We start from the raw sequence: 13,688 nt of genomic DNA on the forward strand, positions 1-13,688 counted from the left end.
AAGCCATTTGTATTTTTGTATTTAAGCGCCTATATGCTATAGGAAGTATTATGTGTGCAATTATTGTTATATTGTATTATTTGTATTCTAACGGATTGGGCGCCCGCATATTATTATTCTGTATTACGTATTTGTTCACAAACATTATAATCTTGTATAATATATATACCGTACGGTCAACGGCGGGAGTATTGTCGTCTTCTTAAAAATAGTATTATTTTATCATTCGTGTGAGTAACCCCTCCCGCTCCTGTTCTCAACATAATTCGCGAGTCGTTGCCGATAACCGCCGTAGGATCGGCAACGGCGAAAACAGTAGTGGTGGTTACACTTTATGCGCAGGCAGGGCCGTGAATAATAATGTTGGTATTTACAGTTTCACATTTCAAGAATTACGGGCGTAAGAGTTAAGAGGACTTCACACCCCGTGGTTTTTAATTTAATTTAAATATTTTTGTTTGCCTTAATATTATTAAAAGAGGATGTCACACCCGCATGTGTTGTCTCCATCTTACAAATGTACAACATAGTAAAAACTGTTTTGCGCGGGACAACTTTTCTCGCACCATATTTGTTGTAGAACTACCAAATTTTCACAACACGTAAAGAAGAACTTTATCTTTGCAACAGCATGTTTTTTTTAATTACACTATCCAATCATTATAAGCAAATGAAAAAAACAAAATGTTTAGAAGCAAATAACTTTTATTGTATTTATGTTATCTAAAATATAGGCACGCTGTAAATGTTGCATGGATAATTTTCTACTCTATATGTTCAGAAGTTTTGGAGCCACTACTACAAACACAGAAAGATAAAAGTTATCCTGCGTAAAACAGTTTTTGCTATGTTGTACATTTGTAAGAAGTAAGACGAAGACAACACATGGAGGTGTGACGTCCTCTTAATCAACCAATTTAATCTGGAATTCTGGAAATTCGTGACTGATATACTGATATCAGATATGCCACGAATAAGTAATAACTAATCTAGAAATTGTCTTATTTTATCGAATCATTATCTTTACCTAACCCGTATAGCCGATAAATATTATTTTATAAAATATAAATTTGGAGTAGGTATATAAAGTTTGTGATCAAACAAAAAATATGTTTTCAAAGATGTTAATTCATTAAAAAAATACGAGAATATGAAATAAAAATAAAAATATAACCTAAAAGCCAAAAACAATTAAAAACTTAAAAATTGTTAAATAAAAGTTTCATAAATGGATTTGTTATAACTTATAAGTGTTATAACTTATAACATAATTCAAATTATGTACTTTGTTTGCTATATTACACAATCAGCTAAAAAAACACTTATCTACAATTTCACAGCCTTACTAATAACACAAAATTGGAATTATAGATAGGTACTGAACATACGCATTGGTTCACTCCCTGATGTCCGCCTATGCTTGTATACTTATTTTAATAATTGGTATTATAAAAATTGATTCGTAATATTATATGCATATTAATTTTTTATAAAGCTGAATAATTTATTTAATTTAAACTCTTCCGGGACACATTGCACGATATTTGTGATGGAATGAATTTTTTGGTGTCACTTATTTCATACCTATACTGTTTATGTTTGAATATTTGACTATTTAAGTATTCAACATTTTACTGCACCGAGGCTATAGCCCCCTTAGCTCCCCCCATTCTACGCCTATAGCTGCAACCTACTACATAGTTTGTAACACATATCTAATAAAATATTGTAAAAATATAATAAATAATAATTAAGTATTAGGTACATCTCGAAAAATATAGAACAGTTGATACTGATGATAAGGTAGATCATATCAGAATTAGACATTAAAATTTAATTAATATCTAATGTATAATATTTATTAAACAAGACATACGTTTATTTATCAGTAGACATAAAAAGTGCATTAGTCATTAGTACAACTTCATCCGATGATTTATAATATATAAATAAATAGATTGCATAAATTAATAACAACAATATTGAAATTAAAAATAATAAAAATATTAATAAATTTGTTTTGCATACCTCAATGGCTACGTGGCTTGTTTTATGTACAACATGTAGCGCACACTATCTAAAATCATGTAATTAATACCTAATTATAGATTTGGTTTTAAATTTATGCAATTTGCAATCGTATCACTTATCGTAATAATTTTCTTCTGTACACATGAGTTTATAGCATGCATTTTTTAGACATACCTCGACGTAGTATAATTTATAATTTTTTGTTGCTTCTTATTAGTTTTATCGGTTGTTAGTAAGCAGTCCCTAAAATGCCCGAATACAATTTAAATTTGAATATTAATTATTTTATGTGATTCAAATGCCATATCATACATTTTTACGGGAAATAAAAAGATGAATAAGGCAACAGTGTTTTTTAATGTTGTTTATTATTTTTGAAAATACCTCTATAGAGTATAGATTAAAAAGGTAAATATGTACGTTACAAATACGCAATTCCAAACAATTATTATTAAATATTGATCCTTATGACTAAGTGATTTTATTTTATTAATCCAACTTTGATTCAGTAATTTTAAGTGTATCATGTGGAACATTGGAGTATTGGACCAATCAATAAACCATAATTTTATAAACATCAGTATCCTATTTTTATTTGTTTCATTTTTATTGGGTTTTTATTGCATTATAAGAAATCACAATTATTGACGTGTTTACTAATAAATATTAAATACACTATGTCACTATATCAAAGTTTAATTAGTCCAATCAATATTCAATATAATAAATGAATAAGGCAAAACCAAAATTATAATGTTATTTGTAATTTAAACATTTATAAAAAGTACTAACTACAATTATTCTGCGTTTTACATCTAAGAAATAGGGAGAATATTTTTAGGAGGTAGGGCACTGTAATCGATGCATTAAATTTAAATTCGATGGTAAATTATTGCATACGAAATATGATTCTGACAATATAATTTCTGAGCGGTGACACACGTGCCTGTGTCAGCCTCTATTTTATTTTTCTATAGATATTTTATAATTTAATTATACTATAACTTTTAATAATTATTAATTATAATGTATTATATAATAATAAGCATTGAACAATTTCCATTTAAATAGCATTAAGTCATAATATGTATTAATTTTATTAACTTAAATATCAATACGTACTATACAACGATGTGAATTTTTTTGTGGTATAAATAGCTTTAAATTAGTCTTGATATTAAAAAATTGCACTGTTTTTGTAAAAAAAAAAAACAATAATATAGATAATGACGTAAGTCGAAAAGTCGCTATGAATAATATTCGATGAATGTATTGGTTTTAAAATTATTTTTGTCTTATGATACTTTTTTAGTGGAACAAATTTTGTCAAGATTAATGACAACAGTGTTGTGAACTGTGAGTGAACAAGTGTTCTACGCAAAAATCGTTTCGACAAAATCAATTATTTTTTCGGTTCTAATTCAAAAATAAATACTTTCAGAGATTTGAAAGATTCATTAAATATTCATGTTACATAATCAGCTTTTACCAAAGATGATAAAATATTCTAAATATTTTGGATCTTTCAGAGCTTTTTAGTTTTAAACAGCATTAACGCATCCCTTACAGCAACTTTCTCAATGTCGATTATAAAGAACACAATAGTACGCCATAAAATTCAAAAGTTACTATACAGTTGAGCATCTTCTCGATATTTTAGAATAACAACCAACTAAAATCGTTATTATTCATTTAAATACCTAATTATTGTATATAAGATATAATAAACGTGATTTGAATTTTTAATCTCAATCAAAAAGATGAATATATATACATAGTACATACTACATATGTATTTTCGATGCTTTAAAATTAAAGTTCGAAAAACATGGGGATATTTTAGGAATATAATTGTATTATAATTACAAGCTTTAAAAAAAAAAAAACTAAAAAAGTTGTAAAATGCCTATCTAAAATTTATATGAATAGATAAAAAAATCTAAAATATTTTGAAAATATAATGGTGTCTATAGAAAATTTGCTATTATAAAAATTGTATGACAATGATTTCAAGTACCTATAATCTATATCCTTCAGTTATTCATTTTTCATTCGCAATAAAATAACACAATCAAATTTTATCTTAAATTGGTATTGCATAAATATTCCCGTTTTTATTTTAGTTATTTTTTGATTATTTTGAAAACTACTTACCAAAAAGTACTAACTAGATCCAATTTTCTTCTAGAAACCACCCTCAAAGTTAAGTTGAAGCATTTTTACTGCTCCAAATGGAATCTAAACATACATGCTGGATTAAATGTGGTATGAACTGAAAATTACTTCTAATGTTAACTTCCATATTTTCATTCTTAATATTTACAAGGTTTTATGCAGCTTTTCAGAATATTTTTTGTTATATACCATGGATTATATAAAATGTTTTAGGTAAATAGTTTTCATATTTAGATATAATTTTAAACATTTCATTTAAGTTTGGTCAACAAAGGTTTGTAGGTTATTAACATTTTTAAATTCTCATAGAGTATCTTTATATAAGTAGTAAATAATAAGTAATCAGTGATAAATTGATAACTATGAACTATATTATGAGGTAATGAAGGATCAATAACTAGTCGATCGCGATCGACTTATCGATCTTTAGAGGAATATTGGTCGATCGTATTAAGAATTAATTATTGCAATATCGGTTGATTACATAATCTTAAGCAAACTTTCAAGTTTTTTATACAAATTAAAGTATTTCTACTTATTAACAAAAAAAAAGAGTTCCAATGAAGAAATGATAAAAGAAGAATATTATTATACAATTCATTTTGAGTCGCATAATATAAGTGTAATAAAGTACCTCGCAAAATAAAAAGTGGTCAATAACAAGGTAGGTACCTACATAAACATTTTAAAGTAGCTCACTTTTTGGAAAAGGTTGGGGACCCCACTATATTAGTATGATATGTATTGTAAATGGGAAACAATCAATAAACATATTGATATTCATTTATTCTTAAAAATAATATAACAATTTAATACATGTATTTTAAATGCTATGTATAAACTATAATATAGTATAGATACTATATAGGTAAGTTCACATTTATACTTGCTATCCATATAGATTGATTAATACATGTAAAATAAAATTCTTGTTAACTAGTGTCTAGTAACGGCTAGTATGGGTTTAAAATAAATTGATTATTTTCATTAAAATTCGCACAATTTTAATGAGTTCGCTAGAATTCCAAATGCGTTGATTGTCATATAATGATTGTCTCCTCAACATAATATTGTATTGTTAATTGTTTTACACCACTGTATTCGTTTAGCATCAGCTAGTTCTGGTTTTTTCGTCAAGTGCATATTTTCATTAATCTTATATTATATTATAATAATAATGTATAATCAATGATATTATTTTTATATTGACAATTAAATACATATATTAAGTACTCATGATTATATTAGTTTAATACTATAATTTTCCTACTTATAGAAACTCAAAACTGGAGATCTATATTAAAACCATTGCATGACACTGCATAGTACTGCAGTTTTCCACTGATATTTGTGCTTATATCTGTATAATAACATTACAAATATATTATTTTTTAAATGTAAGACTAATAAGTAATGTGTGAATATCGTGTATAATAATATGTACAATATAATGTAAGTATACAGTACAGGATTTCCGGGATACATTGATTTCATACATTATAAGAGTTGTTTGGTAAACCAATATCACTCGACGGCATAGGTACATAGATAATGTTGCGTATTATTTAGACAAACTATTGTCTAACCGAAATAACAAGTACAATATATGGAATATGTACGCATAATAATTACTATGCGACAAACGTAGACACCATACTATAAATCTATTCTATCAAATCGTATGTATGTAAAACCAACAGGTCGACGAATACAATTGACCTTCAAGAGGTGCATACGTTCGCACAGTTGTTCGTCGGACTTCGACGAAGAGGTTTTCAACATCAAGGTAAGTACGTTTATTTAAGGTAAATCAATAAATTTTACTCTACACGTTTATGATACACAAATAACGAATTATATTTGTTAGGTACGTACATGATATTTATAGATATCAATTTCTGTGGATGCTTGTAATTAATTTAATTATACCTAATTTTATGTTTTTGTAGAAATGCGTATCTGAATTAGTATTTATTTGACATATAGATCTCAACGTATAATAAAAATAAAAATACGTGCATAAAAAAAAGTTTCAAAGTTGGTAATTTTGGTCAGCTATTTATAATGACGGACAAGGACACCAGAATACCAAGAGAAACACGATGGCCAAGTGTTCTTTATTATTTGTACCTTCATTTTTCTGCTTTGATCGGACTTTACTTCGTAGTTTTCCAATCTAAATGGACTACTATATTTTATAGTAATTATTAAGTTTACAGATAACTAACAATATTTGTATATTTACTACCTTGGTAGGTAACCTATTTTAAATAGTAAATTGCTATCATTTTCGTAGCGATTTGTCTTGTCTATGTGTCTGTCCTCGGCTTAAGTGCTGGAGCTCATCGATTATGGGCACATTTAAGCTTTAAAGCCAGTACCGTGCTCAGAGGTTTCTTGGCTTTTGCACAGGCCTTAATATGTCAAGTATGTACAAATCATCAAAATGTTAATAATATATAAAATATCTTAATGCAATAATATTATTTTCAGGGATCACTTTACGACTGGGTGTTAGAACACCGATTACATCATGCACATTTTGGTACAGAAAAAGATCCTTTTAACCCACACCGAGGCTTTTTCTATGCATATTTTACAAACAAATTGGTAACAAGTCATCCTGACCATGAAAAATTGTTAAAAACTATCGATGTCAAAGATCTGGAGCAAGATCCTATTGTAATGTGGCAAAAAAGGTAAACCTTTTCAATTAAGTTTTCATTAATTATACGATTTTCATGTTTCACTTTAGACTTTACTGGTTGTTGGCTCCATTGTTGGTGATGTTCACCGTGTTCTTGCCATCTGAGCTCTGGGACGAGTCACTTATGTCTTCAATTTTTATAGTTGGATTCCTCAGAGTTACAGTATCGTTACATTACAGCTGGATTTTAAATGCGGCTACGATAATTTGGGGATTAGAACCACTTAACAAGTAATTTACAATTAATCTCGTGCTATTATATTGTTGAAGTAGCTAAAAAATATACTAACAAATCAACATATTTAATTAATTAAACTATAAATAGGTAGTGAAAATTAATTTAATTTCTTATGTACTATCTTTTTAGTTTTAATATGTTATGCTGAATTGCTGAAATCTAATTTATAAGTTATAAGTTATATAATATATTTTAACATATAACTTGTAATTAGGTACACAAATTGTACTTAATTAGGTGTATAGTAAATTATCTTAGAGTTAGCAAGAGTTATAGTATTATTGGTCCATAGACCAACTCAAAAATTATAAACAAATGCATATTACTTTTCAAACGGAAAATAAAATTCCTTTTTAACTATACTTTTAAGTACGTTAATATTATAACACTTGTAATTTGTGTTAATATATTAAGAAGTCTTTGTTTTGGTTAAATATGACATTATACTAAAATACAAAGCTTGTGTCTAAGATAAATAAATAATTAACCATGTGTTCAGTATACAGTAAATCATATAATATTTGCCAGTTATACATGATAGGTATTTGAAGTTCTAACATAATCTTATCTAAAAATTGTATGTTAAAAATAGGTTGAAAAAAATATAAATTAGGTTTGAATTTGTTTGTTTACAGTACCGGTCCCAAAAATTGTATGGGCATTAATTTTTTTTTAAATATAAATGTCAATAAAATTTTATTTGTTGTGTCAAAAAAACTTGTAAATTTAATACAAGGCTTCTCACATATCGTAATGATATAAGTTTAAAAATAATAAAAATGCTTTGGCATGATTTTTTTTATAGACTTTTAAAGTTCAAATTTAGACAACATTTATCAAATTGAAAATTTATAAACTATTTTGTAGTTGAAAATGTATTAAATGTTCAATTTTTATTGCCAAGGATTGAACTTTTAAAGTAAGGTTTCATATAATTCATTCTGTAACCAAAAAATTTAAAAAATATTCAAACACAGTTTTTTATAGTTATTTTAAGCTCAAATTTGGACGAAATTATTATATATCAAAACCAAGAAAAACGATTTTAGTTATTTTGTTGTAATTTAAAAATATTATTCGTGGGTACTTGAAACTTTTATAGAGCATAATATTATATTTTCTAAACACAATGAAATTTTACAAATGCAATTGTATTTTCGACAAAAATGGATTTAACCTACAGTAGTATTAATGACTAATAGTAAAATAAATTACTTTATAATCACTATAATATCATAAAATATACCTTACTTACTAATATTATACGCTGACTGACCGCCTTTGCACCTCGTATACAATGATTTTATCATTAAATTCAAATTTTACACATTCTCATTTATTTCGACTCTCTAGATACCTAATGTACAGCAGAGTGTACGTTTCCAATCTATTATTCCTTATTTTTTTTTAATTTAAAATGTTTATAAATATTTTAAACAATAATGTACCTAGTAAAGTAGTGAACTGAAAACGAACCATGTAAGTACCTATAATAATATGACAAATAATGACACAACATACCACTCATGATTTATAGACACTGTATACAGGTACACTAGGTACCTATAAACACATATAAACAAAATACATACCCCATAGTATAAGTAAAATATTGACAGAAATACGGCGTTTTAATTTATTTATCGAATACAATACATATTCATATCTTATATCATACCATACATACCTGTACCTAAATTAATAAATCCGATTATTATTTCGTTCAGATTTAAACTTAAGAGTAACGTATTAAAGTATATTTAATATTTAAGTATATTTTTTAATTTAATTAACATTCACAACAATAGGGAAATGTTCTACGGTAGTCCATAGACAATATTTCCCAACTAACATGTAAAATATAACATCCAATCTTTAAAGTTATAATATTAATTTCATAAATTGAAAATATAGATACATTAATTATTGGATATTTAAGTTCCTAACGGCTATACAGATAACAATATACTTACAATATGCAGTTAAAAAAGTTAAGTGGTTATTGGTTCATAAAATTGTAAGACTTCATGTATAATACTATACGTTACCGTTTATGACCTGTTATTAGGTCTTATGATGACTCTTACTGATATCGCGTCGATGAAAAATTGCGACTTTACCTAAACGGTATAAACTAGATTTGAATTAAAGTTATTTTGTTTGATTCAGGTATTCCATTCAAACAAATCTAGTATTTGTCATAAACAAAAGCCTGTGGCCTCAATACCATTATACGTTACCGTGGGACTATCAATGTGGTGAATACGGAAATTATAATCATGGGTGCATTACGGCTCACATAAGAGTATGGGCTGCATTACGATTAGTGACTAACCTGAGGACAATAGATACCGATGGAATGAGAAAAGCTATGATTGAGGCGGCCAGCACAGGACAAGAATTCAATCAATGTGCAGAAAAATATGCGTTTGATCCAAATCTTCTTAAAATAAAATGTGAATTAGATTTAGAAAGGATACCTTCTTGATTACAATTAATATATATATACATTATACATATTATTATACTTTATAATTTGTACATCTATACTCCATATTATCACAAAAAAGTAATAATTGAATTATGCGTTTTTGTTGGTTAAGAAAATTGTACTTTCTTGGGCACTAGGCTATTTACTACCATTGATTTATAATAACTCTAACTTCTAAGCGCAGATGATCCATTGTTAATAAAAGTGAAGTGAATAATAATTATAATATATAAATTATAATCGATGGCAATAAATAGGTTGGTACTAACCTATGTGATTATGAACAAAAAAACATTTTTTTTTTCTAAAGTTAGGTAGTTATTATGATAAATAATGTATTTTACTAATATTGTGTAAGCCATAGCCTGAGGGCAAAGTATTTTTTATTAACATAAATGAAAAAATATATTCAATATATACTTTGTGTTTATCTATAGTTTCATATAACATTTTATGAGTTACAAGACTGTGCATACATATTGCATAAAGATATACATAATTTTTCAGTATAGGTCCCTTATGAATACTAATATAGAATTACCAAATTAAATGTGATGATATTTAATACCAAATTATGAAAAAAAATGTTATTAAATATGTGTTTAAATATTTAAATTTTGAAATTCCAAATTTAATAAATATCAGTTTTTAAGTATTAGGTTTTTTATATTTAATTGATACTGATAACTTGTATACAAATATATAATACTTTCAGACGTTCAAATTTTAAACTATAATACAACGTTTATAAAATAATGATAAGTCGACCAATATCAAATTAGTTATCTATATAATAATATATTTATAAAATTACTTCTTAATGACAATGGTCCTTAAAAAAATATTTGAATCATGTTTTTTTTAAAATCCATTTTTAATCCTAATTATGTTTAGATACAGTACCTATAGTCGATTGGTTATAGTTGTTTTAATATTATCGTAAGAGTATGTTATTAATTTATTAATTGTACGATTGTATTCCAGAATCCAGTACAAGTTATAGAAAATAAGTTGTAGGCCAACTAAATAATAAGGTTCGTGTTTACGGTTAGTATCAATTATCAGTTGGGTGTACTTACTATAAGTTAGTATTTTAATGTAAGTAAGTAATAACAAATTTAAAATAATTTATAATGTATTATTTTATAATCCATAGTAGCCAGTAGGTATAATATTAACTCATGAGTCATGCGATTTGTGTACCTATGTATTATGTTTTTCAATTATGATAGCAGCATTTGAAAAAAAGACTTAAAACTCAACAATAATAAAACTGTATAATAAAGGTTGTCAAATTATATCAATAGGTAGGTACCTATTATATAATATTGAGTATGAGTTCTATCAAATTTAAAATGAATGATAATATATTGCTATTGCTATTGCTTATTTAATGTGTATATATTACTTCATCAAACAATTAGTGTAAGCACATATTAACAAATAACAATGGTCTACAAAATATGTTGAATGTCGCTTTCAAAGTTTAAAATTATAATTCTAGAATATTGTTACTGCCGTTACCATACTATATGTATTTACTATTAGATATTTTTTGCGGAATTCGTTTCAAAGCTTATTGGTATTATAGTTATTACAAATTACAATAATACGATTATAATAAATGATAATACCACATAATATTTTATACGTCGAGTAATTGGCTATTAAATTGGCATTATATTTATCTTAATTTGTTATTGTAAATATTTAATTATTACTCAACCTAAATACACGAATACCAGAATATTTGCATCTCAAACGAAACAAATAATAAATCCTATTACACTATGTATTTTTTAAAAATGTATATATTTTTGGTAACTTGATAAAATTAATATCTTAGGATTGTGGAAACACTCATAGAACTGTACTGTACAGAAATCCCGAAAAATATTATTATGTAGGTTAGGTTTGTTTATCGTTCAAAGTTTCAGAAGAAAACTATCAATTGATGAGCAACATGACCTCCTAATTAAGGAGTTCAAGTCATATTCATAATTATTAAACATCTAACATAACGAAACTACTCATTAATTTCATTAATTAGAATTAACCCTTGACCTTTAACTAGACTTCGTATCTATGTTTATCGATGAATATTTTTGATTGTAATTTTCATGATCAACTAATTAAGTTGTAAATACTTCCATTGAACGTTTTTTTGATTATTCCACTTATTATAATGACTATTATAGTCGTATTTTCACAATTAGTTTGTGTTTATTGAAAACTTGACCGTAGAATTACGAGTTGAATATGACGTTATATAGTATTGCATACCTCCTATTATATTTTTTTCATGTCAAAAAAAATACGTTAGTAGTTCGTAAAACTGTTCTAATATAAGTAATCATACTTAATTAAAACATATTGTTGTTAAGTCATTATTAATACGTATTGACATATTGTTACGTTTAACCATTAAAAGATATTTACTAAAAAGTATAATAACATAATCTCTACTTATTATATAGTTTTCGTAAGACGAAATTTACATCTTAGAGCATAGAACGATAGAACGTTTCCATTTTTGTTTATTAAGACATTTTGTTGCAATCGCAAATTTAATAACTACTTGAATTTCGGTTTAATATATAAATTGAATTTTTTTTTTTAGTTTGATAAGTCATCATTAAAAATAGTATTGCAAACGTACAAATAATTTTAGATTCCGATGGAAGAGATAAGAGAATTTTTGTTGTTGTTTTGTGTCAGTGTACGATAAGCGTAGAAATAATGTTTTGATTTTCAACTTAAGTAACTTTTCTGGTTGAATGAGTTGTAAAGAGTATTAAGTTGGTGTATTCAAGCCTCAAGGGGCCATCATTGAAAATGCCCAACAGTTTTCAAAAATGTGATTAAAACCATAACAATTAAGGAATAATTCCAACTCTTACAAAAATTCAATTTTTGACCAAATCGATTTTGTTTTTTGGAATAACTCAAAAACAATTGACAGTAAATACTTGAAATTTTGACTGGATGTTTGAAAAGCCATAGCATTGATAAAAATATTTATTAAAGTGATTCAGTTATCCGGTACACAATTCTAATATCTCTAATAAGTAATAACTCATACTGAGTCTAATAAAAGGCAAATAATTTAATATTCTTAATGTATGATTTGGTTTGGGTTTATCTTTTTTGATTCCAATAATCAGTTGATTCTATAAACCAGTGATCTCATTAAGCGTAAGTGGAACACAATGTATTAACATTTTTTATACCCAATTACATTGCAAAAAATATTTTGACTCTTTTTGAGCTATTAATATGCATAAAAATTTTTCTAGTTTTTATTTAATTAATGTCAATAACAATTTTTTTCTAGGTCAAAAACCTTGAATGGTTAATATAAGTTGTTACAAGTGTAATTAAAAAAAAAGTTAGACGTAAATTTACAATAATTTCTCATGAGCTTCTAACTTGACAAAATTTGTCAAAATCACGATAATTTGCAAGTTATTCTTGAGTTAGAAATTCATAAAAAAATATTTTATTTAGGATTTGAATATTTTATACAAGATTACTTGTATTTTTTCTATCTATAATAAAAAAAAGTTTACTGGAAAGTCCAATCAATTTATTACTCGTATGATCGTTTCAAGTTCAATTGTTTACGACATTGGTTTCATAAGGCATTCACCCATAAGTTAATAATTTTTCATCGAATGATTTACTTATTTTATTATAATTAAACGGAGAATAAAGATTTTAGTAATTTATTAGGCTGACCAACCATCTTTGCTAAGAATCGTTTTTCGTATAGGTATCGATTTTATGTCATTAGATTTAAATTCAACACATCCATTACAGTGACCCTAGTAACCTAACAGACACGACACCAAATGTCTAGCAGAGAAGCGGCCAGTCCGGGACATCAAATTTTGGGTACCTGTACTACATTTTTTTGAGGGCCCTATAATATATTATTTAATATATAATAACTAATAAGTATCCCTATTAAAATTTCAAAATTTGAAAAATAACAAGTTCATTTCTATGAGCCCCTAAAATATCTGAGCCCCTGTAGCCTGTACTCC

The 13,688-nt window shown here is 26.2% G+C and overlaps 1 protein-coding gene across 5 annotated transcripts in view; it reads left to right on the top strand.

Annotated features, from left to right (window-relative positions):
- LOC111031012 (delta(9)-fatty-acid desaturase fat-6) overlaps positions 1 to 10,059 on the top strand; it is a 17,170-nt gene extending 7,111 nt beyond the window's left edge. The window contains exons 2-7 of one of the 5 annotated variants that reach the window (XM_022310782.1): positions 5,907 to 5,992; positions 6,193 to 6,406; positions 6,503 to 6,633; positions 6,700 to 6,905; positions 6,962 to 7,144; positions 9,321 to 10,059. In XM_022310782.1, the coding sequence (XP_022166474.1) occupies positions 5,907 to 5,992; positions 6,193 to 6,406; positions 6,503 to 6,633; positions 6,700 to 6,905; positions 6,962 to 7,144; positions 9,321 to 9,639 (1,139 nt within the window). In that variant the 3' untranslated portion in view covers positions 9,640 to 10,059. Of the gene's footprint in view, positions 1 to 5,906; positions 6,074 to 6,155; positions 6,407 to 6,502; positions 6,634 to 6,699; positions 6,906 to 6,961; positions 7,145 to 9,320 lie in introns of those variants that run through there. The other 4 variants (XM_022310784.1, XM_022310785.1, XM_022310783.1 and 1 more) reach the window with 4 other exon arrangements.
- The last annotated feature ends 3,629 nt before the right edge of the window (positions 10,060 to 13,688 follow it).

The sequence above is a fragment of the Myzus persicae genome, unplaced genomic scaffold (assembly GCF_001856785.1).
Source record: "Myzus persicae strain clone G006 unplaced genomic scaffold, MPER_G0061.0, whole genome shotgun sequence".
NCBI lineage: Eukaryota > Metazoa > Arthropoda > Insecta > Hemiptera > Aphididae > Myzus > Myzus persicae.